The 27,500-nt window shown below is 44.7% G+C and overlaps 1 protein-coding gene across 1 annotated transcript in view; it reads left to right on the top strand.

The window, feature by feature from the left end:
- The window catches only part of eipr1 (EARP complex and GARP complex interacting protein 1), an 81,453-nt gene extending 73,559 nt beyond the window's left edge, over window positions 1–7,894 (top strand). Inside the window, exons 8-9 of the mRNA XM_084044946.1 lie at window positions 2,265–2,432; window positions 6,478–7,894. Coding sequence (XP_083901072.1) covers window positions 2,265–2,432; window positions 6,478–6,652 — 343 coding nt within the window. The 3' untranslated portion in view covers window positions 6,653–7,894. The remainder of the gene's footprint in view (window positions 1–2,264; window positions 2,433–6,477) is intronic.
- The last annotated feature ends 19,606 nt before the right edge of the window (window positions 7,895–27,500 follow it).

Raw genomic sequence — 27,500 nt, 5'->3', positions numbered from 1 at the left:
AAAGCAAACTAGCTGCTGGCTGGATGAATGCCGGCAGGTGAGATGCATGATGGGTAGGGGACTCCCTCAAATGTTCCTTCATGCATTCATCCGTCCATTCATCCATCCATATGCTTATGTGTACAGTAGTTAGTCTCTTGAAAACCCCCTTTCTGACTGCATGTCTTGTACTCTTTAATGAATGCAATACATTATTTCCCCCCGTTTTATCATGTCTGAGCCACGGAAATTGGACAAGCCGTTCTTTTTTGAAAGGCATACTGTATAGTCCTATGTTTTGGCCTTTTTTGTATATGGCAGGCACTAGCTTTGGCTCGGAGACAGAGGAGGCCATCCCTGCCGAAGGTGTTTGGGTCAGGATTACGCATCTTTTTTTTTGTTGTTGTTGCTTTTTACCTCTTTTTCCTCCCTAATTTAGTCGTTATGCCAATTGATTCCTGCCCACACACATTTCTGTGTGTTGTCACTGTTGTTGTTTCCTCCAGGTGCCGCCCCAACCCATAAAAGTACTTATAGTGACATATATCACCCCCCCCCCCCCCCCCCTCCAATGAGTTAGTACAGATACTCTACAAAGCCGGATGGTGGGCTTTACCTACTTTACCACTGGACCACCCGAGCGCCCTAGGATTGGGCATCTTACCGGGGACAGGAGAGACAGGTGGTGGAGTGGTTACCTCCGGCAATGGTGTTAGGTCTGGGCTGGACCCGTCAAGGCTAGGGACAGGTGTAATGGACACGTATACTTTACGGTTTTAACCACTTAAAACCGTATATATACTTTGTTGACCGAGGTACCCCAGGGGTCTATACTGTACTTGACCCCCCCCCACACACACACACACACACACACACACACACACACACACCAAATCTACTCGCATCGCGTTGCATTGTGAGCATGTACATCAGCTATTTTCAGCAAATGTTTGCCATAGAAGCTCTCATCATTTGCAGTTTCAAGAAAGGATGAAAGAAACCGAAAAACCGGCTAGATATGTCAATATGAGTGTGTTAACTATAAGGTCCATGATGATGATGATACATGGAGCGTGGTTAAAAATAGCAATGGGATGAGGCAGATTAAAACAGCAGCAGTTATAATAACATGTACACAAGATGAGTGGTTTAACCCATTAAGACCTGAGGTTCCGAACAGTTTTTTGAAAAAATCGTATGTTACTATGTCAGTGGTTCTCAAACTTTTTCATGTCAAGGACCCCAAAATGATATGTATTTGGCCGCGGACCCCCATCTCAAAATAGTATTAATTAATTAATTAATATAGCTTGTGGCGCGGCACAAAATGAGTTTGTAGATCTGCTATTTTTGCCCACATATGAATGGATGAAGTGGGGGGACCCCCTGGACCCCCCACTTCATCCATTGCCGTAAACATCGTTGAAATGCATGAAAAGTTCAAGCTTTGCGTGGACTCAAGAGAGTCTGAATACATTGATGATGGCCACAGGCTGAAACCTTTGTACTCTTTGTCAACTACTTAAAAAATCGTGTTGGCAAGTGCTGCTGGGGAGCCGTTCTGTGAACTGTCCAAGGCCACCACTGTGTTCTGCTTCCTTTTGTGCCCAAATAAATTCTACCACACCGTCTTGCAGCAACCATGTCTGCTGGACAAACCACTTCCTTCCTTACGCAATGAGGTCCCTGGCGGTAACTGTTAAGTGCACTGTGACACTTTAGCCTATGCTGATTGGTCGGCTGCCATATCAACCCTATAGGGGCTATTGGCTTTATTCTCAAATATAAATGATATTACGGCATAGGTGACACTCAAATGAGCATAAACCAGAAATGACACAGTCTTCAGCTCGCACCAAGCGAAACCCCTTGAAAAGTACTGTCAACTACACTGTTTCAGAGACATAGCAAATGTCATTCGTATTAAGCTAACCTAACCTAACCTAATCCTAACCTGAGCACAGAGTTTATAATGATCTAAAGGAGCGATCGCAGATTGAAATAACCTCTTTCGCTTCGCGCCGTGTTTCAAGCTTGCGGATCTGCTACTTTTGATGCTTTTGTGTGACGCTGTAGTATGATCAAGTGGGCGTTCATTTACGAAAAAAAACACAAAAAGTTCAAATACGGAGATTGGAGGTTTCTGCCCGACAACAATGACATATATCACACATTTCAAATCATTAGATAAATACGCCAATGAATGACCTAATCAGCTGATGAGCGTGGAGGAGATGTGATGTTGTGGTTGACCAGTGCTCCCCGTGATGTGTCCTCCTCTCCAGGGTGTGGAGTGTCCGCTACAACAGCAGCCACGACCAGCTGGTGCTGACGGCCAGCAGCGACAGCCGCCTCATCCTGTCCAACATGGTGTCCATCTCCTCAGAGCCCTTCGGACACATGGTGGACGACGAGGAGCTCAGCGACCCAGAGGACAACCACCAGGAGGACAAGTAGGTGGACAGAGACGCCTGGAGACGTCGCTTCTACTGTAGGGCTGGGCGATGCCACTTCAAACCAATAACACCATTATTATTATTTTCTGCTTAATGAATGATTTATCTTTATGCGAAAATAGCCGAACTACAAGCTCTCAACGCATCACACGTTGAGAGCTTGTAGATCTGCTATTTTGGCTATTTTTGTACGCCACCGTTGCACAACCAAGTATAATACAGGGGCTAAGAAGCGATTTAGTTGATTATACAAAAATCTATTAGAATTATTTTGCATGCATTCCTACGGTTGGGACCTGTCAGCAGGGAGTGTTGGGCGGGCGGAGTAGAACGAAGGCTCTACGTCCTCCCGGTGGGGGGCTTCAACAGCAGCGACAACACAGAAATGTGTGTGGGGAGGAATGAATTGGCATAAAGACTACATTTGGGGAGAAAAGGGGCCGGTGGTAAAAAGCAAAAAAAAAAGAAAGAATTGTTTCGTTACAATGTATTGCTTAACCTACAGTAAATGAGCAAGATTACGTCTTTTATTGGTTCTCAATGTCGGTTTTGATACATTTTCGGTTACTTGGGCAGCCCTAAAATGAAATCTCTTCTTATACATCTGAGCGGATGACAAATTATTCTCATCCGCTTACGATCGCGGTCTACCTACTGTAACTAAATGAACAATAATTGGGTCTCTCCATAGCTATTCCAATTTCCCCAGAAGAATACAGAAAAAAACAGGTGGTCTAATAACAGTACAGTGTAGCTGCCATGTGGATATCAGACTTCATGAGGCCAGTCTAGGACGTCAGTCATCTGTCACGTTCTGTATCTATGATGAGTGACTCCATATTTGATCCGACCCCCTTTGGCTTCCATAATACAATTAAAGATATATGGCATATTTCAATAAATATAGACATATGTTATGTAAAACATAAATGTGTGGAGGTACTTCCTTGGCCTACACTCTGTTTATAACTGTAGTCCTGGGTTTCGGTGAGTTATGGGAGAATGAAGCGGAACAGGAAATCGGTATGCCACCTCATCGAAACCCGGGACAACAATTATGCACAGAGCTTACTGGCCAAGAAATGTACCACCGATCAGTCAATCGGTTTTGCGAGATTAGCCCTGTTCAGTCAGACAGACAGACAGACAGACAGACAGACAGACAGACCCTCCTCTAGCCGGCTAGCCGCCTACAGAGCCATAACGTAAAAAAACAAACAACTCCGCAATTAAACGAGACTTGCCTGGCTTCCACTTCACCTAATTGCCATGAGTTACGCGCTGGGATGAAACATAAAAGAAGGAATGTGTCCATCAACATATTTTTATGGAGTTCTCTGTCAAACACTGATAGCTTACGTTAACGTTGCCTTAAGTAATTCATAATGGCTATTGGCCATTCAACAGCCTTTTCAATCTTCGCCTGTCATCATCGGTACGTCCATTACTGGCCTTCTCCTCCTCTCCTCTGCACTCATCCCGAGCTGGCAGCTCTTGTAGTCAATGGCAGACCTCTCATCCACGATTATCAGCTCCTATAGTCATAACCACCGGCTCTCAACTTCACGTACGACCCTTTCCTCCATTATTGTTGACCCTATCTTCTGTTTATGCACTAAGAGTCCAATCCACAGTATCTAGACTCTCCTTCCACACAGAACCCTCGTTTCTTCATGTATATATATACCTGTATATATCGTTGCTGTCGGGCAGAGACCTCTTATCTCCAGAGAGAGAGAGAGAATTGAAAGAGTATGAGCTAACAAAACGATTGCTGTATTTCTAATGATTGAAGTTGTTTTGCAATTGATGAATTAAATTCACTAAATGCCTCACTAAATTAGATGAAAAATAAATAGCCTACAAACGATATATAATTAATATTTTCATGTTAGTTCATTGTGAAGTGATGTAAATCACAGGGCATTCTCTTAAAAGGACTTGGTTCACATAACGATCACAGGACGTGTGATGGCTGTCTGCCTGCATTACAAGTGAGTCAATCTTAAAGATTAAAGGGATAGTTAACCCAAATTACTAAAATAATTATTGTAGTTTTAGCCTTTTATTTCACCAGGGAGTGCCGTTTGAGATCCAAAGTATATTTTCCAAGCCAATGTCTAGCCAAGAATGGAAGCAGTGGTTATAAATCACACAAAAAAAACATCCAGTCTAGTAGTGTTTGTTTCTGCTGCTTTGGTGCAGCTTGTGTGTTGTGTTTCATAATGGAGTTTCAGGGTCGCGCACTTAGGCCCTGGTAGGCCAGTCTGCACACACCCCTGGCCCCTAGACTACTGGTAGTGTAATATAGTCTATAATACAGTATAATAGAGTGATACTGGAAAGTGCCTTGAACCCTTTTGGATGAGCCAGGTCTTCTCATATTTCACAACTGAATTTGTTTCATTATATCTTCATCTTAAAAGAAATGTTCTGATGCAGATCTATCACAAAGCTGTGAGAAACTGACTACTCTATAAAGGTTCATGTATTTTAAAGCGTGACTGTATTACACAATTAGCTAATATCTTATTGTTGTCTGATAGATAAACATATACTGTGGGTTGGGAGGGGGCTTACAGTAAATCCGCCATCGAATTTTGCTCCCCCATGTTTGATCAAAGTTAGGCACCTTGTCTGTCTGTCTGTTTGTCTGTCTGTCTGTCTGTCTGTCTGTCTGTCTGTCTGTCTGTCTGTCTGTCTGTCTGTCCGTCCGTCCCCACACCCCCCCATGCATACTGCGCATCAAAGCTATCTGAGCAGCCTTCAGCTGGGTGAAGCAGTAAAAGCAATTTCCCTTCCCCACGGGGACCAGGCAGAAACGACTCCCTTTTCCCTTGTTGCGTGTGCTTTCTGTCATCCACCAAAACTCTCTCCTTACATAGGAAACTTCATAATTAATCGCACGACTCGTTTTCCAAGCATCAGGCTTTTTTTTCTTCCTTTTTTCTTTTAACGCTCATCGCCGATGCCCCCCCCTGTTGTCTTCTTCTTCATGGGATACAACCGACAGGGGGGTGGTACTGTCCTTTTAGTTTGTGTTATTTTTGGAAACATCCCCCCCAGGGGGGGGGACCAGCTACTGTCTGGACGAGACATTTAATGGGGATCCGAATCCGAAAAAATAAGTCAGTGTGTTTCCCCAAAGGAGTCTTTAGAACAGCAGGGGAGGGAGAAAGTTTTGGAGGGCAATAAAGACTTAAAATCCCCATTACTTTATTTCGTCGCTGTCAGGCAGAAACCTCTCATCTCCATATTCTAACTTTTAGTGTTTTTTCGTAAATTAACGGCCCTAGTTGATCACGCTACAGCGTCACACAAAAGCATCAAAAGTAGCAGATCCGCAAGCTCGAAACGTGGCGCGAATCGACACGTTTTGAGCTTGTAGATCTGCTACTTTTGATGCTTTTGAATTTGAATCCTGAAAAGTAACCGTTTTTGGACATATGAGGTTTCCCCCCGACAGAGACGATTTACTTATGTTTTTCTCCTTTTGAGTTTTTCTGGAAGCGTCACATTTCTTTTTTCTTCTAGCAGCGAGGGGGGATCGAGGAGGGCGAATCTTCAGCGGTGGGGAACCAGATGAATGTGGAGGGAATGGAGAATAAGATGGCGTTAACACATTCCTCTCCACACCGCACCGCAGTGTATGTGTTGTGAGGGGGTGTCTAGGCTTTAGTGTGTGTCCTCACATAGCAAGAGAGACTGCAAGAGAGAGAGAGAGAGAAAGAGAGAGAGAGAGAGCGGGTGAGCAGCCTAGACTGTGAGTAAAGAGAACGGGGTCAGAGGACTGGGAAATATGCTGGTGTAATCATGACCGGGCCTTGCAAAGAGAAATGGAGTGTGGGAGAGAGAGAGAGAGAAAGAGGTGGGGGTGGAGTTATGAGTAATGATCATCTCTATGGCCTTGTCCTCACAGGCCCTCGTTCCATTTTAACTCATTTGCACCTCTCTGTGTGCGCGTGTGTGTGTGCGTCTCGTCTGTGTGTCTCGTCTGTGTGTGTGTGTGTGTGTGTGTGTGTGTGTCGCCCGGGTGGTCCAGGACCAAGGAGCCCTTGGCGGACAGCGTGGTGTCCACCTACGAGGAGCACGAGGACAGCGTGTACGCGGCCGAGTGGTCCTCGGCGGACCCCTGGCTCTTCGCCTCGCTGAGCTACGACGGCCGCCTGGTCATTAACCGGGTCCCCCGCGCTCTCAAGTACCGCATCCTGCTCTGAGGACGAGGATGCCGTGCGTGTGTGTGTGTGTGTGCGTGCGTGTACAGTATATGTGTGTGTGTGTGTGTGTGTGTGTGTGTGTGTGTGTGTGTGTGTGTTTGTATTACTATATTTGTGATGACCAAAGGTCCCCCACAAGTATAGCATAATTAGAATATGAGAAATAGACGTTTGAGGACCATTTACTGTACCTGGTCCTCACAAGAAAAAATGTTTTGAGAGAGAAGTTTACAATTAGAAAAAAAATCATGTTGGGATTAGGGTCAGGATTAGACATTTAGAGGTCAGGTTTTAGGGGGTTGGAATTAGAGCTAAACATGATTTATATTTAGTTGCGTGCCGGCGTCATGAGTCGGAAAATAGCCGATCTACAAGCTACACAACGCGTTGCAGCGCAACGCGTTGTGTAGCTTGTAGATTTTTTGGCCCTAGGCTTACAGTTAAAAATGCCACAAAAACTTGCAAGAATGGCATTCATAAAATCGTCTTCCTAAAATGTTAATGTCCTCACAAGTATAGTAATGCAAACGTGTGTGTGTGGGCGTGTGTGTGTGTGTGTGAGTGCGTATGAATATTTACTTAACTAGAAAACATCTCTACTGTAAAAAAACATTCCTTTATGTCTTTGGTAACTCTCGCTGTACAATGCTTTATCGACCCCATGTGGGGGCTGCAAGCAACGGTAAAGACACGTTGTGTTCCGCAATACTGTACTGTACCGTGTCTGAACATGAATATGCATTATGTTCCGTTGAATACTGTCGTAACAGCTTGAATCTAAAAACGCATTAAACATTCTCTGTCAACGCTCCCGACTGTGTGGGCTGAGAGAAAAAAAGAATAAAGTTTTGGACTTCAGAGTTTGCCTTACCCGTATAGTTCAGCAGTGACACCAGAGTCGGTTGCGGTCTCTTGCGGCCACAGTGCTCAACAACATTCGCAGGTGGTTGTTTGGATGTACAGTATATTGTCGCTGTCGCAGCAGAAACCTCTTATTCCATTCTTTTAGTTTTTTTCGTAAATTAACCCATTTAGACCTGAGGCCGAATCTAAAAACACTTTCTGAAAAACTTCAAATATTTATTCAAAAATAACAACAAATGGCGTCCGCTGGCCTAGCGGTCCAGGCGCATACCACATACGCTGGTAATCCAGCTTGACAGCGTGTCGCGGGTTCGACTCCCGTTCCCGACGACCTTTGCTGTATGTGTCCCCCCCATCTCTCTCCCCATTTCCTGTCAGCCTACTGTCCTGTCAAAATAAAGGCATAAAAAATACAAATAATAATTACAACAAATGTATGTTGCTAAATACTGTACATAGCAACAAGAACCCCAAAAGGGGTTCCCGTCCTGTAAGGTATAGTTACAAATAGGGGTTCCCGCCCAAAATGGTTTAACGCCCTACTTGATCACACTATAGCGTCACACAAAAGCATCAAAAGTGGTAGATCCGCAAGCTCGAAACGCGGCACGCTTGGAGCTTGTAGATCTGCTAACTTTGATGCTTATCCTGAAAAGCAACAGTTTTGGACATACAGTATGAGGTTTCCACCCGACAGAGACGATAGCCTTTGCAAATGGTCTGCATTTCAATTGCTTTACAATGTGTGTAACATTCACCCATTCACACACACACATTCACACATTCACACGCCCACGGTGAAGGCAACCATGCAAGGCACCAACCTGCTCATCTGGGCCAGTTAGTCTTGCTGGAGGACACACTTCCACTCTAATCCAGTTTGAAATCAAACCGGCAATCGAACCGGCCGCTCTAACCTCTGAGCCACTGCTGCAAATAATAATAATTGGCTTTTTATTTTATTATCAGTTCTTCTTTTACATTTTTTTTATGGCAATTTTGGTCACTAAAGACTACTGTGTGTGTGATCCGTAAGTTTAATAAAGGTATGTGTCCAAGGAATTTGCTTAACCCATTAAGACCTGAGGCCGATTCTAAAGATATTTTTTTAAATAAAATAAAAAAATAATAATATCAAAATATTTTGTTCCAGGGACCCCCCAAAAGCAAAGATTTGAGTTACAAATATTCTCTTTGAAAAATACTTATTCTCTCTCTCTCACTCACTCACTCACTCACTCTCTCTCTCTCTCTTTCTCTCTCCTCCCTTATCTCTCTTCAGTATCTTTGCTCTCTCTCCCTCTCTATGTGTGTCTCTCTCTCCTCCCACCTTCTCCTTTATCTCTCCTCAGTATGGCTGTTTTTTTCTCTTCTCCCATGTTATAATCTCTCTCGCACGCACACATTCTCTCGCCCTCTGCCTGCTTCTATACAGGCAGAGAGGGTGTGTGTGTGTGTGTGTGTGTGTGTGTGTGTGTGTGTGTGTGTGTGTGTGTGTGTGTGTGTGTGTGTGTGTGTGTGTGTGTGTGTGTGTGTGTGTGTGTGTGTGTGTGTGTGTGTGTGTGTGTGTGTGTGTTGCGGCTGGTCGATAGTGACAGCTCTAGCCTTCGTTATGGCAGACACCATTGACAGGCCTTTTAATTGCAGCTTGACTCTGCGGAATCCCACTCTCTGCACACACACACACACACACACACACACACACACACACACACACACACACACACACACACACACACACACACACACACACACACACACACACACACACACACACACACACACACACACACACACACACACACACACACACACACACACACACACACACACACACACACACACACACACACACACGCGCGCGCGCGCGCACACACACACACACACACACGCGCGCGCGCGCGCGCACACGCGTGCGTGCAAGGTGCCAAGGGGGAGGGGCGCGGGCACTTCATTAGCCATGCCAGCCAGGGCAGCTGGAACGCAGGCTGCATACAGAGTGTATTCCTCCATAGTCAGTCTACTCAGAAGAAACGCTAGCTCGCACACGGCGCCGCACGCCGACACACACACACACACACACATGCTACGCAGAGCTCTCGTTACCCCCCGCAGTCAATTATTGAGAGGGGGATCAGCAGCAGGGAGGGGGGAGGGGGCCAGGGGTGCAGAATGAGGAGGGTGAATGGCTGGGAAGATGAATCTGTGAATCCAAATTGGTATGTGTGTAAAAAATCTTCAAAATTATGAACATTTTTTTTTCAATATTTTTCTTTTTCCCCCCAAAAATTTCAGACGTACAAGCTTGTAGATCTGCTATTTTTGATAAGGTTGACAGATGCTTGTCAAAGAAAGAAGCACAATAAAATCCTCAGTGTTCATTATATCGGCGTGTGACTCTGAGAAGGGTGCCAAATGTAACCAAATGGACCCTTAACGGAGTCCCAATCGTACATTTTCAGGTGAGGTTGCAAATTTCATCCAATCAGGAGAGGGTATACCCATTTATCAGCGTCAATTTGAATAGTGTTCCAGTTCCAATTTCCTCTTGCTCATTTCCTTTGTGTCATCACTTCTAATGTCACTTGTTTATCCTGCAACCCTAGTATGAGTCCTCTCTCCTGATTGGATACAATTGGTATCCCGACCTGAAAATGCATTTTCTGTTTACTAAAGAGCTGGAGAGACGGGGAGAACCCTGGTACTAACAATCTATCTCTTACTGCACCTACAGTATAACCCATTTTTAGACCTGAGGCCGATTCAAAAAATGCCTTCTAAATCCGGTTTTCTGAAAAACTTGTTCTCGTCTCTGTCGGGTGTAAACCTCATATGTCCAAAACTGTTACTTTTCAGGATTCAAATTCAAAAGTAACTACTTTTGATGCTTTTGTATGATACTGTAGTTTGATCAAGTAGGGCATTCATTTACGCAAATCAATTCAAAAAACACAGAAAGTTAAAATATGGAGATGAGAGGTCTCTGCCCAACAGCAATGATATGCAGCTAAAATGTAAAATGACACAGATGCTTTCCCGGATTCAATGGGTTTAAGCGAGATTTTACCGCTCAGACAACAGTGCAACACAGTGCAACACACGCAGTACAGGGTACACGATACCTCTCCCCCTCCTCCTCTCGTTCTCCATCCATCTGTTGGATAGCATTGCGTGGAGATGACACGCGTGGCAGACCTGCAGCCTCATAGCAAGACCAAAACATGGGGAGATTGGTAATTAGATCGATAAATCAATCGCCAATGGACGACCCCCCACCCCCCTCCGTCTATGACAGTGGTTCTAAAACATTTAAATGCCAATTGACCAAATTATTAAAAATGGTCAATATCCTTCAAACATTTTCAAAAATAGCAGATGTACAATCTCGGCACGAGGTGACACGCTGAGCTTGTAGATCTGCTATTTTTTGAATAGCCAACGTAACGTTTTCAGTCAAAGAGATGAAAATTAAATTTAGCGAACTAATACAAACGTGTTGTCCATGTGCACCCGATCGATGAATCCGCCCACTGATAACGGCTGAGTATTTGCATGCTAATCGATGAAGGCCGCCTGTTTGATATGCCAGCCGCGTCTCCGGCCCGCTAATGATGCGCCACAACAGGACAAATTAAACTAAGTATGATGCATTGATATTCGATGTACAATCAGGAGCACCGTCAAGTGCTGACACAGCAAAAAAAAAATCCCCCAAAAAAGTGCTGCTGCTCACTTGTGAAAGGAGGCCACGCAGTAATACAGTATCTGCAAAACTGAAAACTACAGCCAATGCCAGCCCAAGTGGCATCAACCACACACTTCTTTGCTATTGGTTGACCGCCCCGGTCGAAGTTCACCAAGGGTCACCTTTGCTCGCATAGAATGGAAGTGAACGGGGGGAGGCGAATATTCAAGTTGCACATGTGTAACCGTACCGCCTAACAAGGCGTGGGTGACTTGGCGTGACCACTCGCTCTTCCCTCCTGTCGCGTCTCGAGTCTCTCCGAGCCGCTGTACTTGGTTCTGACACGTTGAGTGTCGCTGCGTCACATGCCAGCCCTAGTCTGCGTCACCTCGCCGGGGCGCCTCTGGTCACAAAGCCCCTGACCCGGAATAAGACATGTCAGCCTTGTTTTGTTCGTCAGCAGCTTCACGGGCGCTGAAGTGGACTTAACTTTGGAGAGTGTGTTTTGGCTGCTGACAAAACAAAGCCAAAACAGGGCTGACATAATATATCATATTTTTGATTGACGTTAGTTATACTAACATGTATCTATGTTGGTTACTTGCTCACAATTGTTATGTTATTTATGTTGTTTAGACATTTACTTTGTGCTCGACCACAAATGCTAAGACTGTTATTTAGATAGCATTCTAAGTTTGCTGTTTACCTGGTATCCTGGTTAGTCTTGTAGCACTTCATTGTTTTTATTTGCACTTTACTTATGTGATCATTTACCCTGTCATTTGTTGACTGGAGTTCATGCCAATTTCCCTCATCTTGCGCTTTGTAACTCTCCCAGAGCTAGTCAGGATTTTTCCAATGCAAGATCGGGGAAAAAGACAACAGAAATCCAGTTATTGTCACATATTAACTTGTGCCTCTCAGAGCTCAGCGTAGCTACATTTACCGCGACTCTCCGTTGTGGCTCTCAGTAAATTACTCTGCAGCTGTTTCACATGTCACTTTATTTCCTTGTGCCCCCTCCCCACGCACACACATACACACACACGCTTCTTCCCATCTTATCTATCTTTGCACATGAAAACCGCGCGGCACACTCCTCCTATATACAAGTGTTTGTGTAATGTCTCCGATGGCGGTAATTGTACCTGGGGGGGTCACGCGGGTTGGCGTCCTCAAAGGGGGTGGGAGGCGGAATTGGATTCAGCTGCTTGTGGAAATGAAATAAAACGAAATTAGATTTCATTTAATTATTTATTCATGTCTGTGGTGGCGCCTGTACAACAGCAGCAACCTGGGGGGAAAGGGGGTGTGTGGGGGCCGGGGGGGGGGCGGTATGGTGGGGAGGGGGTGTTCAGGTGATTATTACCTCCGAGAGAGAAGAGGCTGACTCATTTGCATTGGAGGAAGATTTGCATGAACCCTCGAAAATGAAAACGAGGTACAGTACACAACTCCCCGTCGCTCTCTCTCTCTCTATCTCCGGGAAGACGGAATGAGAATGAAAGACACGTGAGACGGAGTGTGTGTGTGTGTGTGTGTGTGTGTGTGTGTGTGTGTGTGTGTGTGTGTGTGTGTGTGAGAGAGAGAGAGAGAGAGACTCAGACTGACAGGACTGAGCAGAGGAGGAACTTCAGAGGAACGTCAGACCCCATGGGAGGTGGTGTGTGTGTGTAAGCACTGGTTGCTGGTGGGCGGTGGTAGTGTATGTGTGTGTGTTGGGGGGGGGGGGGGGAGTTGCGGGGGAGACCAGGATGTGTGTGTGGTCGATCCTGGGGGGTTTGATGGCTTGAGGTCCAACATTCAACTTGCCACAGTCCAACATACTGTAAGGCCTACAACCTTTTCTCTCTCTTCTATTCCCTTCTGTGGCTCCAGTACTCTCCATTATCAGATATGCTGAAATAAATATACAGCGTGTGTGTGTATGTGTGTGTGTGTGTGTGTGTGTGTGTGTGTGTATACTGTGTATATATCGTTGCTGTTGGGCAGAAACCTCTTGTGTCCATATTTCAACCACGTCACACAAAAGCATCAAAGAATCAGATCAGCAAGCTCAAAACGTGTCGCTTCGCGCCGCATTTGGAGCTTGCAGATCTGATTATTTTTCTACTGTTGAGATACTGAAAAGTAACAGTTGGACATATGAGGTTTCCACCCGACAGAGACGATATACAGTTTGTAATATACACATCACAGTAAGAACTGCACAACTTCACATGTAGCCATTTCAAATTTGCTGAGATTTACTGTCGAGTGAAATTGGGCCGGTTAAATCTCTGCAATGTTAACCTACTTGCACCTAAGCTACACTGTACTCCCTCTCTCTCTCCCTCTCTCTCTCTCTCTCTCTCTCTCTCTTTTTTTTTGAGGGGATTTCTCCAACGTTTAGCTCCATAGCACGATGAAACAAGGTCCCTTGGCTTTTGATGTTAGCTAGGAGCATACAAGGATAGCTACTTAACACTGACAACTACCCCGTAGTCTGAGAAAAGCTCCTGTGTGTCCTAAGCTACTTATTTACATCCCCTCCCTTCTCAACCAGATAAAGTTCTTTGGCGAAGGACGCACAGGGACTATCGAGCCACTGGTGAAATTACAGAAGGTCTATATTTGGGATGTGTTTTTTTTTTCTCTCTCTCTCTCCCCGCCCCTCCCTCCCCAGAAATCTCCCTCTGTCTAATGTGATGTTTTGTTTTCGTTTTTTTGTCTCTTCTTTTTTTTTATAAACCTGCTTTGAATTGAACGCGTTCTCTCCTTTCACGCTCTATCTGTGTGTGTCCCTGTTTTCCCTCCGTCTCCGCGCGGAGAGTTTTCCAACGCCTTATCAAATGTCTTTACAAAAGCACGTAACAAGAAAGGCTGACAGGCTCTTTTCTCTGGAGCTCTCTCCTCGACTCTCCCGGTGTATGCTGCGCTTGTAACAGACGTTCATTGCCACAGAACTATAGGCTCCAGTTGGCCGGTGTCATTAAGCTTTGTCCGGCTTGTCGACCTTCCTTTCTGGCAGGCTGGAAGGCACCACAATGGGCTGAAGGCTATCGCGAGCAGGCACGCGCCTCGGCTCCCTTCTCCCACCTCATTGTTCTTCAATTACCGGACAAGCTCATAGGGTGGATCCGATGTTATTTATGGGTCCTTGCCACCGCAACGCACATATAATTGCCTCTCAAAAGCTGTAATTGTGCTCATTTCTCATGTCCAAAGCGCAACACATCCCCTCGCATGCCCTCCCGCCCGTCGCCATGGAGATTGAGAGCCAATCGCGGTTGAAGGACGCCCGGGGGCAAAGGTCGAACCACATTGGATTGTGGGTAGGTGTGTTGGTGGTGTTGCTGTACTGTATGTACACAATGGGAAGATTGACCGCGCTACTTCTATTGTACGTGTTTGTCAATAAAGGTGGGTCATCCATTACTTTCAATTGCATTGACTTGTTTGGGGTCATTTTATGGTCTATTCAGGCTTTTATGTTTCACCCGAGACAGTTTTTAAGTTGCTTGATTCAGTATTTAGATATTTGATCTTGATTTTATCAGACATGCCCCCTTCCTATACTATACACAAACCCAACTCCATTTTAACCGTGTTAGACTCATTGAAAACACATGTCCTTGGTTCTGGTGACTGATATTGTCCTTCTAATACCTGAGGGGGCCGTGTTTTTTCAATTACTTTTTTCATTTATTTTATTTTATTAACACATTGGGTGCCAGCGTTTTTTAATAACATAATACGTTGGGTGCCAGCAATCTCACCATTGACTGCGCTTTGCTGTTTAAAGCTCTAGACTCCACGACGAGCAAATCCACGTAAAAAAAAAGCATGCATTCATGGAGCGCGATGACCCTGGCTACATCCTGGAACGATAACAATTCACTCGCGAGTTACAACGGGGAGGGATCGCGCATGACCGGTTTTCCCCAGTGGAAACAGATTCGGAGATACAGTACAGACGTTTTAAAGAAGGAAATAGACAGGAAGCGGATGGGGAGCCATGTGTTTGACTCGGTGATCCAACTGGCCTATCCTTCTCAGAATCGCCTAGGGTGACTCCAGAGCTGCTCTAGCCCCTCCCGTGTGGAAAACCAACGGAAAAAACAAAAAGACTGAAAACACGGTTCAGACCGTTTTCGGCACCAATGCGCTATTCTGTGAAAACACGGTTCAGACCGTGTTCGGCACCCGATGTGTTAAAAGAAAATATTTTTCTTATAAAATAATTGAAAAACGTAATTGAAAAGACATGATCCCCAACAAAAAAAAATGTTTTTTTATAAAAAAGTTCTAAAAGCTCTATTATTCCGATTTCCGTAACAGGATTCTCCCCAGCTTAAATAAACAGAACATTTATTTTTCTGGTCGCGATATCAATTTAAGCCCATAAGGAGAGAGAACCTCACAAATATCATTACCAGCGTCAATGTTATAGTGCTCCAATTTTATCTGCTTACCGTTTTGTCTCATCATTTCCAAATTCAATTATTTATCCTGTATCCTATATGAGTTCTCTCTCCTGATTGGATAGAATTGGTATCCTAAAACTGGAGTTGGAGAGATTCCCGTTAACACTCATAGCAATGATTGATATTGGAACATGGAGCTATTTATAATTAGATATCACTTACACCCATTTAATTTCTGTTTTACTATGCAAACGTATAGTGTTGTGTAGTGCTCAGTTTTGCTCCTGCGTGGGAGTAATGAATGTACGAAAGGCAAGGAAGGAGATGACGTTTGGGAAACATTAGTATCCAGAAAACATCGATTGGTAGCAAAACTGAAACCCTACGAGGACTTGGGAAAATGCATACAGCATCACGTTCCTGATTCAGTTTGCATGTTGTAGCTGTCGGGCAGAAACCTCCTATCTCCATATTCTAACTATTTTCTTTTGTAAATTATTAAAGCCCTACTTGATCATACCAGAGCGTTGGACAAAAGTATCAAAAGTAGCAGATCCTCAAGCTCGAAACGCGGCGCGAAGCGACGCGTTTCGAGCTTGTAGATCTGCTACTTTTGATGCTTTTGAATTTGAATCCTCAAAAGTAACAGTTTTGGACATGTGAGGTTTCCACGCGACAGAGGCGACGTAATGAGCAATGGGCAATGGATGGGGTCTGACTGACTAATGATGGAAGTGGCTGCCGAGTCCATCATAAGGCATCCTGGCAATACGGAGTGACAGTTTGTATGTGTTTGATCAATGGTGCATGGCCTGGGGGACAGAGCCAGCGCTGGGGTCTGTGGCATCTCTCCAACCCTCTTTGTCAATCAAACAGGCCGACCAACGCCAACCCGTGAAATCCATTAGAGCCAGTTTACACGCAGCCGGACACCTCCAAACTCCTTGAAAGTAATGAGAGTAACGCAAATATTACTCAACTACTAAGTAGCTCATTCAAATGTGTACTCGAGTTGAATTGCTGGAGTAAATGCTTAAAAAAATGCTTTTAAAAAACTAGAGTTTCGGGCCTCTACGCGGCCCACGCACCTACGTTGCACCGCCGATCTGACTGATATGGGCATATAAGGAGATCTCTGAGGCAACGGCCGTCGTCTTATTCGTGTCCACGCATGCGCTGTGTAAGTGGGAAAATGTGACGCATATCTTATTAGAGCACTAATAAGTGTTACGCACCTATTGCGCAATAATATAGGGCTATTATTGCGCAATAGTGTACAAATACACAGTGTACGGTAAATATGAAATTTGCAAGCAATGCAATCGGCCGTTTTCAGCAAAAGCGTTCCCCACAATAACAGAAAACAGAAAGACGCATAGGGTCTTGAGGGATTCCACTCAACCATGGGGTTAAGTGGTTAAACCCCTGCATTCATATTCTGGGGAAAACCTTATTAAAAAAATATATATATTTAATGTAGAGCAAAAACAGAAAGTACACTAGTATGGTGCCCTGAGGGACTCCGCTCAACAACGTATGGGGTTTAAGTGGTCAAGAAAATGTCCTCCCCTTTTCTTGTTTTTTGGTACAAATTGAACCCTGCTGTCCTCCCCTGACCCTTGGTCTGCACGCGCCTCTCTCTCTCTCTCTCTCTCTTTCTCTCTCTCTCTCACACTCTCTCTCTCTCACATCAGACGTGTCAGCCGCCATGGAGCGCTCAGGGACTCATGGGAACTGCCTGACCCAGATCTGTCGTCTCTCGCTCTCTCTCTCTCTCCTCAACCCACTTGACCACACACACACACACACACACACACACACACACACACACACACACACACACACACACACACACACACACACACACACACTTGATATTCAGGTCGTTGACGAGACGTCAGGTGAGGACAGAGCAGCCTGGGTGACAAGGAGAGGCGGTGAACCTTTGCTGTGATATTGCCCCTGTGATGCGTGAACACACACATACACAAACACACAAACACGCTGTATACGTACACACACACACACACACACACACACACACACACACACACACACACACACACACACACACACACACACACTTTTGTCTGTAGGACGCGCAGGTGGTGCAGCAGCGCACAGTAAAAGCCTCAGTGTTCATTTATCCATTTTGTACTCCGAGAGTGGACTCTCTCCCTTTTGAAATGACCACTCAGGGTTTCACAGTGTGCTTGTTTTCTGGTCTGAAAGCCGGTTTGAAGGCCTTCGCGGTTCAGACCGCGTCCTTCGAAAGCTCTCAACACACAATCTCAGCTCAGAGCCATTCTTTTTTCCCCCCTCTTCAGTATCCATCAACACGCTCGATTCAGAGACTCACATAAAACCCTGCGCCCGTCCACCAATCAGAAAGCGCAACGGTGACAAGGAGGAACGACCGGATTGGTCGGAAAGAAACAGGAAGTGACCTTGAGGGACAGACAACACACCACCGCGCCGTTATCTTCTTTAGACCAAAGGAACGCTGGTATAGATGCCATGGCTCCTGCATTGATGCTGCCTATACTGTAGCAGTATATTATATCCATGTTTTGTTTTGCTTTCATCGAGGAGATATTGCGATTATTCTCGCCTCCAGCGTGCATTTACCTACAGTATTCCACTCGGCTCTCCATTGTAGCCATGCATATTTAACCCTAATTGTATGTTATGAATATTTGAAGGAATACGTGATCAAAATGAATGTAAATGCAGCATCTATTTCCATGCATGCTGTATATTGCCATATGCCGCTGTGTGTGGACGGGCGCTCTGAGTTTGCATGCGGAAACAGTTCCATTTGATGAAATGCTAAGCAGCTGACCGACTCCGTTAGATCTATCAATACTGCCGCTGGCGCACACACACACACACACACACACACACACACACACACACACACACACACACACACACACACACAGATACACGTCTATCTCTCTTGCACGGTAAAATACACAGTTTTCTCTAGGAGGGTAACCAAGTGCACTCTTAAAGGACCACTTCACCCATTTTCAACCTATACAAGATTATTTATTTGATTGTTTTTTATTAATGCGAGAACAATGGCTCCTCTTATAGCATGCTAACTTTACAGGAATGGAAAGACTACAGTTTCTTTTAGCTTCGAATTCCCCATTGATGATGTCACTGGTGGGCGGGTTTCTGAACTGCCCACAGCCCTCCTCTGAGAGACAGAGTGAGTAGAACAATAATGGTACCATATTATACGTAATGAGCATTTTTGAGGACCAATTATATGAAGATAGGTTGAAAATGGGCGAAGTGGTCCTTTAACCACTTGAACCCCAGCATCCCTATTGAATATTCGCCAAAACAAATAGCAGATCTACAAGCTCACAACATGTCACAACATGACGTGTTGTGAGCTTGTAGATCGTCTATTTTTTGGTGAAGAGATTTGGTGTAGAGTGAACAAAGAGCGTACCAAGTACAGCTGCAGGTCTGTTTTACTAAGTATAGAGGGGTTTTCAGTGGTTAAAGGTCCACTTTGTTCCATTTGTATCCTCCAGAGTTAAACCGGACACTCTGGATTGGAACGGTGTGCGGCTCCCTCTCGCTCTGGGAGACGGAGCGGTTTCTCGTATTTCCTGGTTCCCTCTGCTTTCATTCGCCCGCTCGCCCTCCTCTCTTCCTCTTGCTCTTTTTTTTTTCCCATCGACGGCGCCCGCGTTGTGCCTCAACAATGAATTAGTATTACCTCAATCAAAAAGCTACTCTGCGCTTCATTCATAGCTGTGACAGCCCTATACTCTCTGGAGGGGACCGTACATGCTCCTTTATCTGCAGGGGGCTCCTGTGTGTGTGTGTGTGTGTGTGTGTGTGTGTGTGTGTGCGTGCGTGTGCGTGCAGTGTGTGTGAGCTTGCGTGCGCGCTATAATAAGCCCTCCTCTCTGACTATTTTCCTCCCTCCTTTCCAGTTCCACTTTTCTCAGTGCGAGGAGGAAGTGACCTATATAGGCAGTCTCTCTCTCTCTCTCCCTCATTCTCTCTCTCTCTCGTCAGCTCCAGCTGCCTCCATCTCTGCGAGGATGTGTGGTGTCTTTGCATGCAAGTGTGTGTGTGTGTGTGTGTGTGTGCGCGCGTGCGGTGGGGGGCCCTCAAATGAATAATTCAGCGGATGCCTCAACATGACTGCCTTCAATAAACCCATCCCCCTTAATGAGTCTTAATGACAGCCACGGCACGGAGACAATCAAAGATTGTGTGGGTGCGTGCATGCGCGCGCGCAGGGTATAGCGTGGGTGGGGTCTAGGATGATGCAGAACCGCCGTAGGTGTGTGTGTACGTGTGCGTACGCGTGCGCATCCGTGCGAATGTGCAGAGCTGAATGGCGCCTTTGCCCCGGGCTCTGTCAAGGTTGCCCGGGGTAATGCTACCTGAGACTTTGAAAAGCACATGAAAGCCTTACTGCTCAGCGGGGGAGGTGACAGGAGGGGTGTGCGCTATAGAATCCTCACTGATAATTTAACTCTGAGAGGGTGGGGAAATAAATGTACCCATTTAAGTTGAGTTAAATTAACATCGAGGTTGTAACTGTGTACCTACCTACCTTCTGTGTACTGCTGCTTCTTCAGGGTTTGAATTTCAAAATGCTCTTCACTGTCCTTGTGGTTGCATGGTTTTGACCTGATCCCAGCTATCACGTTGACTAGAGAAACCACTGGTCTTTCTTTTTTTTTTCACTGGATAATTGACATCTGATGCTCCCGTCATTGTAAAATAACATTTTATAATGCTGGGACTGGGCCAAAGCATTGATATAGCGATGTTATAGTGAATGTTAAACCTTAAGTAGCCTCTGGAAGAAGGTAAATGTTTACTATTGTTTGCTTTTTCCAAAATACGGTGGAAGGCTAGCTACTTAGCATCAGTGCCAGTGGTGGAAGAAGTACTCAGATATTTGACTTGAGTAAAAGTAGCAATACCCAAGCTCAGAATGTTTCATGATGTAGCGCGTTGTGAGTTTGTAGAACAGCTTTTTTCGAATATCCGAAGTATTCAATCCAGCTTGAGTGGTTAACCCATTTAGACATGATTCCGATTCTATCAATTAAAAGCAACGACTACACGCAGAGCTGTTCCCGGCTTGAAAGGTATAACAACGTATAGGTTTTATAATAATAATCTAAATCTGCAAAGTAACTATAGTAACTAAAGCTGTCAAATAATTGTAGTGGAGTTAAAAGTACAATATGTGCCTCTGAGTTGGAGTAGAAGTATAAATATCAAAATGTAAGTACTCAAGTGAAGAAAAAGAACCTCAAAATTCCACTGAAGTACAGAACTTGAGTAAATGTACTTAATTGCTTTCAGCCATCGGCTACTTAGCATTCAACCATCACAATGTTCTCAGTATGACATTGGCACTTGTTTGTGCCAATTCCATGCCATGCAAATGTCTCCGGTGTCTATCCAGATAAGGATGCACTGCTTTCAGTGATGAATCATACTTTCCCCCAATTTGTGTTCAGCACGACTCAATCTATCATAATGCTTGGCTATAACTTAGCCCATATGTTGGACTTTGAAGCCTTTAAAAGGGGTTTATATGAAAGCCAATTGTTCCTTGCATCTTTTTTTTTTTTTCTTGCCTAATTCATTTTGGGCCGTGGGTTCTATTGAGAGGAAGAAGTTCCAGACTAAAATAACAACTTCATCCATACCTTGTGTTCATCGTGCTCATCTGTTTTGTGTCTCTGTGCTTTGGACAGAGGTTCACTGGGTCCTGAGGTCCACAGAACCACAGATGACCCTGTCAAAACCAACACAGCAGCAGATGTACAGGGGCAAGGCTGGCACATGGGTGTCAATGCCCAAACAGCTGTGCCACCAGAGGTGGCTACTCTCTCCTGGCAATGATGGATGACACGGACAAGTTTCAGCCATCCTTGCCAGCCCACACAACTTCTGGGCCGTATGTATACGTTTGTGCAGAATGAATCCCCCGCTAAATACATGCGTACACCGTACATTTCGCAGTACATTTCGCAGTACAGAAGTTTCTGCTCTGGTTTACTTTAAAAAGTATTGTTACTATTAGTATTATTATTACTACTGTATCTAACTACATTGAAACTATTTCATGAAAAAATATACATTTAAAAAAAGGGCAGAAAAATCCTATGTTGTCAAAGTATCTAATGGAAGCCAAACAATAAGCAGACATGGACGTTGTGTAAAGGATAATGTCAATTTGCTAGCTAGTTTCTTCAAAAAGGCTGGCGCAGTGGTAAAGTGGGTTCAAATCCAGTCAATCCACCAAGCTGCATCCGGCTTTGTGGAGCGTCTATACGAACACAATAGGCCCGTGTTCGGTACATAAACAAAAGACCGTCACAGAACCTCACAGGTTCTGCAAAGTTTCAGGTTATGAAAGGTTCTGGGCTGCCCTTCATGAGAGCCAAATGACTGGCAGCTGGTGGATGTGCTGCACTAGTTCGAGCATCTCTCTGTAAAGCCTCGTGACCGAGGGCGGTGCAGCTTCCGTACCGGCCGGTGACGCAGCCCAGTCAGGTGCCACCTGACACCACCATGTCAGGTGGCTCTCACTTCCCCTCTGTAGGTCATCGTGTCATTGTCTGTGACCAGGCCACTGGCGGTGGTGTCATTAGCACAACGTTATGGTGGTGATCGTCGTGTGTGATCTAGGACAGGGGTTCTCAAAGGGGGGTCCTTGGGGGGGACCCCAGCTAAATGTGTTAATACATCATCACAATCATTTTAACCCCTTTATCCATGTTCTATACGTTGGCTATTCAAAAATAGCAGATATACAAGCTTGTACATTACTATTTTTGAGCATTTTTGAAAAATCTTGAATAATTTTGAATAATAAATAAAAATGTACCAAATACATATGAATTTGGTGGTCCTTGACACGATAAAGTTGAGAACCACTGATCTAGGAGTACGGCTGAGCACCCTGCCCTGGGGGTCTCCCAGTGCTAAGAGTCTGTGTGGATGAGTTTTACCTGGGTCTGTCTGTCTGTCTGTCTGTCAGGAAGTCCAGGATCCAGCTGTACAGGCCTGGGTAGTGTAGAGTACTGGGCCTCTGTGCTTGATGTTGAGCTTGGAGGACACCATGGTGTCGAATGCTGACCCGTATTCAGTGAACAGTTCTGTCATGTGTCTGTCTGGACCAGGTGGGAGAGGGCAGTGTGGAGACTGCCGCGTCGTTTGCTGTCCCGTTTTGTCTGCAGGCAAACTGTAGTAGGTCAGGCACATTGTAATACTCCATTCGTATGCCGTAATTGCCAGTGTTGAGTATGAAATGTAAGTGTTACAGTATATCGTTGCTGGTCGGGCGCAAACCTCTTATCTTCATATTTACACTTTTTGTGTTTTTTCGTAAATTAACGCCCTACTTGATCATGCTACAGTAGCAGATCCGCAAGCTCGAGCTTGTAGATCTGCTACTTTTGCTGTTTTTGAATTTGAATCCTTAAAAGTAACAGTTCTGGACATACAGTATGAGGTTTCCACCCCTCAGAGAGGGTAATATATTGTCACTGTCAGACAGAAACCTTGTGTCTCCATATTTCATATTTTTTAGTTTTTTTCTCCATATTTTTTTGCCCTATTGTATACTATTTCACTCAATCTACAAGCTCACAATGCATTGTGTTCTTGTAGACAAAATAGGGATGCAAGTTTGTCTGTGGGTTTTACATTTTAACCAATGAAAAGTATCAACAAGAACTTTTGACTAATAATAGCTGCACTGGATCATTGGAACTCAGGTTCTTTTTTCCATTTCCTGAACAGTTTGGACATACGGTACAAGTTCTCCACCCGACAGCAACAATATTCGGAAATGTTATTGCATTCATAGTGAACTGGTAAAAAAAAGAAAAGAAAGACAAAATGTTTTGATTTTCTATACATTTATTGGATGTGTGTACCATTCGGTTACAAACAGATTTACTTCTTATTTTATTATTATTTTGTTCATGAACAAGCTAACCAGTCAATATCACATACTCTCGATGCTAGTGGATGTTGCAGGTGAGATTAAACTACAACCACAAGATTGCGCTGCCATTATTAATATGTGTTCATGATCTCAGATCATGTTACCACAGCTATAGCAATAGTGCAGTTGCTCATAAATATTTGAAACCCAGACTGCATAAGGAGTGGTTCTCAAACCAGCACAGTGGTTCTCAAAGTGGGGTCCGGGGACCCCCAGGGGTACTTGGAGGGTTTCCAGGGGGTCCCCAGCTAAATTTGTTTGCATCACAATCAATTGAACCATTTCATACATGTGTTATACGTTGGCTGTTCAAAACAGCAGATATAAAAGCTGCGAGCTTGTACATCTGATATTTTTGAAAATTTTTGAAAAATATTTTAAATTGTTTGAACATTTTTGAATAATTGTACGTTTTTTTTTAAACACAATTCTTCTCTTCTGAGGGTCCTTGGCACTAAAACGTTTGAGAACCACTGCTCTAGCATTTAGCTCCATTCACTGCCAAGTACTGTATGGTCTCTTTGCGACTCGTGGGTGCTTTGCTGGAACACGTTACTGCAGCCACTCTCAATACAGTGGGAGTCAATGAAGGTGGCACATATTTCCATATTATCCGTCGTCTTTGGTTAACACGACTGTGATTGGTTCAACTTACCGATCCGCTGGGAGCGAGCAATGACGTTATGAAACCATCTGTCTGTGATTCATCTGGATGCCAGGCCAGGAGAAATGGCTATTGCACTTTGCTGGTGAATAAGATATCATTCATTATGTTGCATTGTCAACAAATTACCTTACCATATTTATGTTCTCCAGACAATATAGCACACGACCCCTACCACACATGGGGTCATTCCTGCCCTTATTGTCCTTTCGCTGAACAAGTTCCAGGAACCCATGGCAAAATGTAATCATATCTGTCTCAGTGAGACATATTCATGCTATGGCCAGCAGATTCAGCAGTCGTCTTCCAGCTATAGCATTCATTGCCACATGCACGAGGCATCTCAATGAATCATTTGTAGCACCGAGCTCAAATACCAATGCAAATATGAAATATGAGCGCTGTATTCATGCTAGTCGACATAAGCCCCCCCCTTCCCCCCCACACACACACATGCAAAACCACAGATATAGGTCCTCATTCATGTGTAATGTATAGCCAATATTCAAATGGGGATATCGAGGCGAGGGAGGCAAATCGGATGTTTATTTCCTTCCCTTTATATAGTTATTTATTTATATGTTGTTTCTTTCTCTCTTGGCTCTGAAAATATCTCATCCTCCCAAACAAGCGTGGGGGTTTTGGGACCTGACAGCTTAATAGAATGATTATTCAAATCTGTTTAATACTAGAAATTGGAAGTGCAAACGGCTGTGGGGGGCGGGTGGAGGGATGAGGGAGTGGGGGGGTTCGCTGCAAATGCCTTGCTGGAGGGCTGGAGGGCGTGGGGGGGAGACCGGGGAGACGGGACGTCACGGGAGACGTAAAAAGCATTGTTTCTCACACGCAACATGTCAACAACATGCAAATAAAAAGCCAGAATGGAGGTCGGACGTGCTGCAGTGGTGCAGAGACACATTCTATATTATATTCACCTCTTTTTACTGATACATGCCCAGCGCCATTTAGCCCTGGCACAATTTGAATAAAATCTCATAGTGCCTATTTGTCGCCTCTGCTCTGCAAATTGCGTCGTCATGCCAGCGCCATGGCAATTAGGCGGCGGAATGGCGATAGCCGTGTATCTCACGGCTTGTTGCACACGCCTTCTGCTGCTTCACCCCCACATCTCCCATAGCCTTGTGGGTAAAAGGAGGCAGTGAGAGAGAGATACAGAGACAGAGAGAATAAGGCGAGAGAGAAAGAGAACTCCTCTCCTCCGTCCCCTCCCTTCCTCTTTATCTGTGGATGAATATTTTGTACACACAGCCCTCCCAGAAGCCTGTTTGTCCTCGTCAGAAGCCTGTCTAAAGCAGCTTGCTGCTAAGGAGATAAGACATAGTGACTTATGCTGCCTCCTCCCCCTTCTCCTTGAGAACCAAGCCTGTCATCATCAGCACTTGGCCACCTAAAAGTGGAGTCTATACAGCAGTGGTGGTTCTCAACACAGTTTTCATGTTCCAAATTGATACGTTCTCGGGCCGCAGACCTCCCATTTGAAAAGATTTGTTTCCAGGGTTTCCCATAAGATAAGATTTTATTTGTTCGGTTCGATTTAGTACAGAATTCTACAGCTGTAGGTGGAGAGAGAAACATAATGATCTGAATAGTCATTCTCTTATACATTCTCTCGTTGGATTACGTTCTAGCTAGTGAAATTATAGTTAAATTAACCTCCTTCAACATGGCATCCTTATTGGGCATGTCATTGGCAAACATCCTACTATATCGTCTCTGTCGGGTGGAAACCTCATATGTTCAAAACTGTTACTTTTTAGGATTCAAATTCAAAAGCACAAAAGCAGATCTACAACCTCAAAATGTGTCGCTTTGTGCCATGTTTCGAGCTTGTGGATCTGCTACTTTTGATGCTTTTGTGTGACGCTGTAGGGCACTGTAGGGCACTGTGATGATCAAGTAGGGCGTTTATTTACGAAAAAACACTAACAGTTAAAATGTGGAGATAATAGGTTTCTGCCCGACAGCAACGATACATTGAAGAAACCTCTGTCCGTCAGTCTGTCTGATCCTCATTTTTCTCCCTCAGTGGGTTAGGCAATTGATCTGAACTTGCACATGGCCATTGACCATTAGCACACGAAGACAGTGAGGAAGCTCATTTTCACTTTCCCCAAAATGTAAGTTGTTTATTAGCGTTTTTGGAAACTATGTGTAACTCTACACAGCGGGGTTTCATGGTTGTCATGGTTACGGTTACGGCCAGGCTATGGGTTCAGTAGCCGCCCGCTGGGTGAACTTGGCTTCACACACACACACATACAGAGAACAGCAGCACAGTGCAGGCAGACCTGGCTCACAGAACAACAAAGTATTTTAGACGACTTTGATTTAGGAGCCGTGCCTACACAGACAGCGTTTTATGCGCCGAGAGCGCTTTGGATATCATCTCCATAGCACTCGCACACAGTTTGACACGTGCCATGTTCGAATGAACGCTGTGCGATTAGCACAAAATACCTCAGCTGAAACAACGTAAACATGGTTTTCTCATGGTTGTTGTGCTAACCATTCCATACCGGGTTGTAAATGACCGGGTTGTCAGTGTCACACACCACACCAAGGTTAATGCCACAGGATGAAAGCAGCTGCTGCTCCTCTCCAAAAGTTCAACTATCAGACACAACCAGGCAAACCCTACGCCCATATATAGTTATGTCACTATGACTCAGACATAACCATGAACAAACCCCATACGGCCATATATAGGCAGGACCACGGCCATGTCACTCTGACCTCAGACATGACCATGAACCCAATACGCCCATATATAGACCATAAACCAAACCCCATATGCCTATATATTGGCATATATGGAGATCAGGTTGTCCAGAGCCACAGATGCACAGACCGCTATACACATAATATATATATATATGGTCATGTGCATATATGGGACCGACCAACTTCAAACCCGGCTCGCGCATCGGCAAGGACTGGAGGGAGTGTGGTGCCCGCTGCCGAGTTGTTCTAATATGCGGTTGTCCAGAACCGCCGATCCATAATGACTAAATTGGGCAGAAAAGGGAAAACAAATGTTTTGCCTATAATGACATGCCCAAAATAGTGATGCCAGGGTTAATATGTTTTTTTTTTTACATAGCCATATTGTATAACTTTGCAACTTCAGCTTGTTATTTGACTCCAAGTGTGAAGATGATTTAGGATGCATCTCAGTCAGAGAAAAGAGCTATTGA

This window comes from Gymnoscopelus microlampas, assembly GCF_963454915.1.
Source record: "Gymnoscopelus microlampas genome assembly, chromosome: 20".
NCBI classification, from domain to species: Eukaryota; Metazoa; Chordata; class Actinopteri; order Myctophiformes; family Myctophidae; genus Gymnoscopelus; species Gymnoscopelus microlampas.
This window is presented reverse-complemented; position numbering and strand designations above follow the sequence as displayed.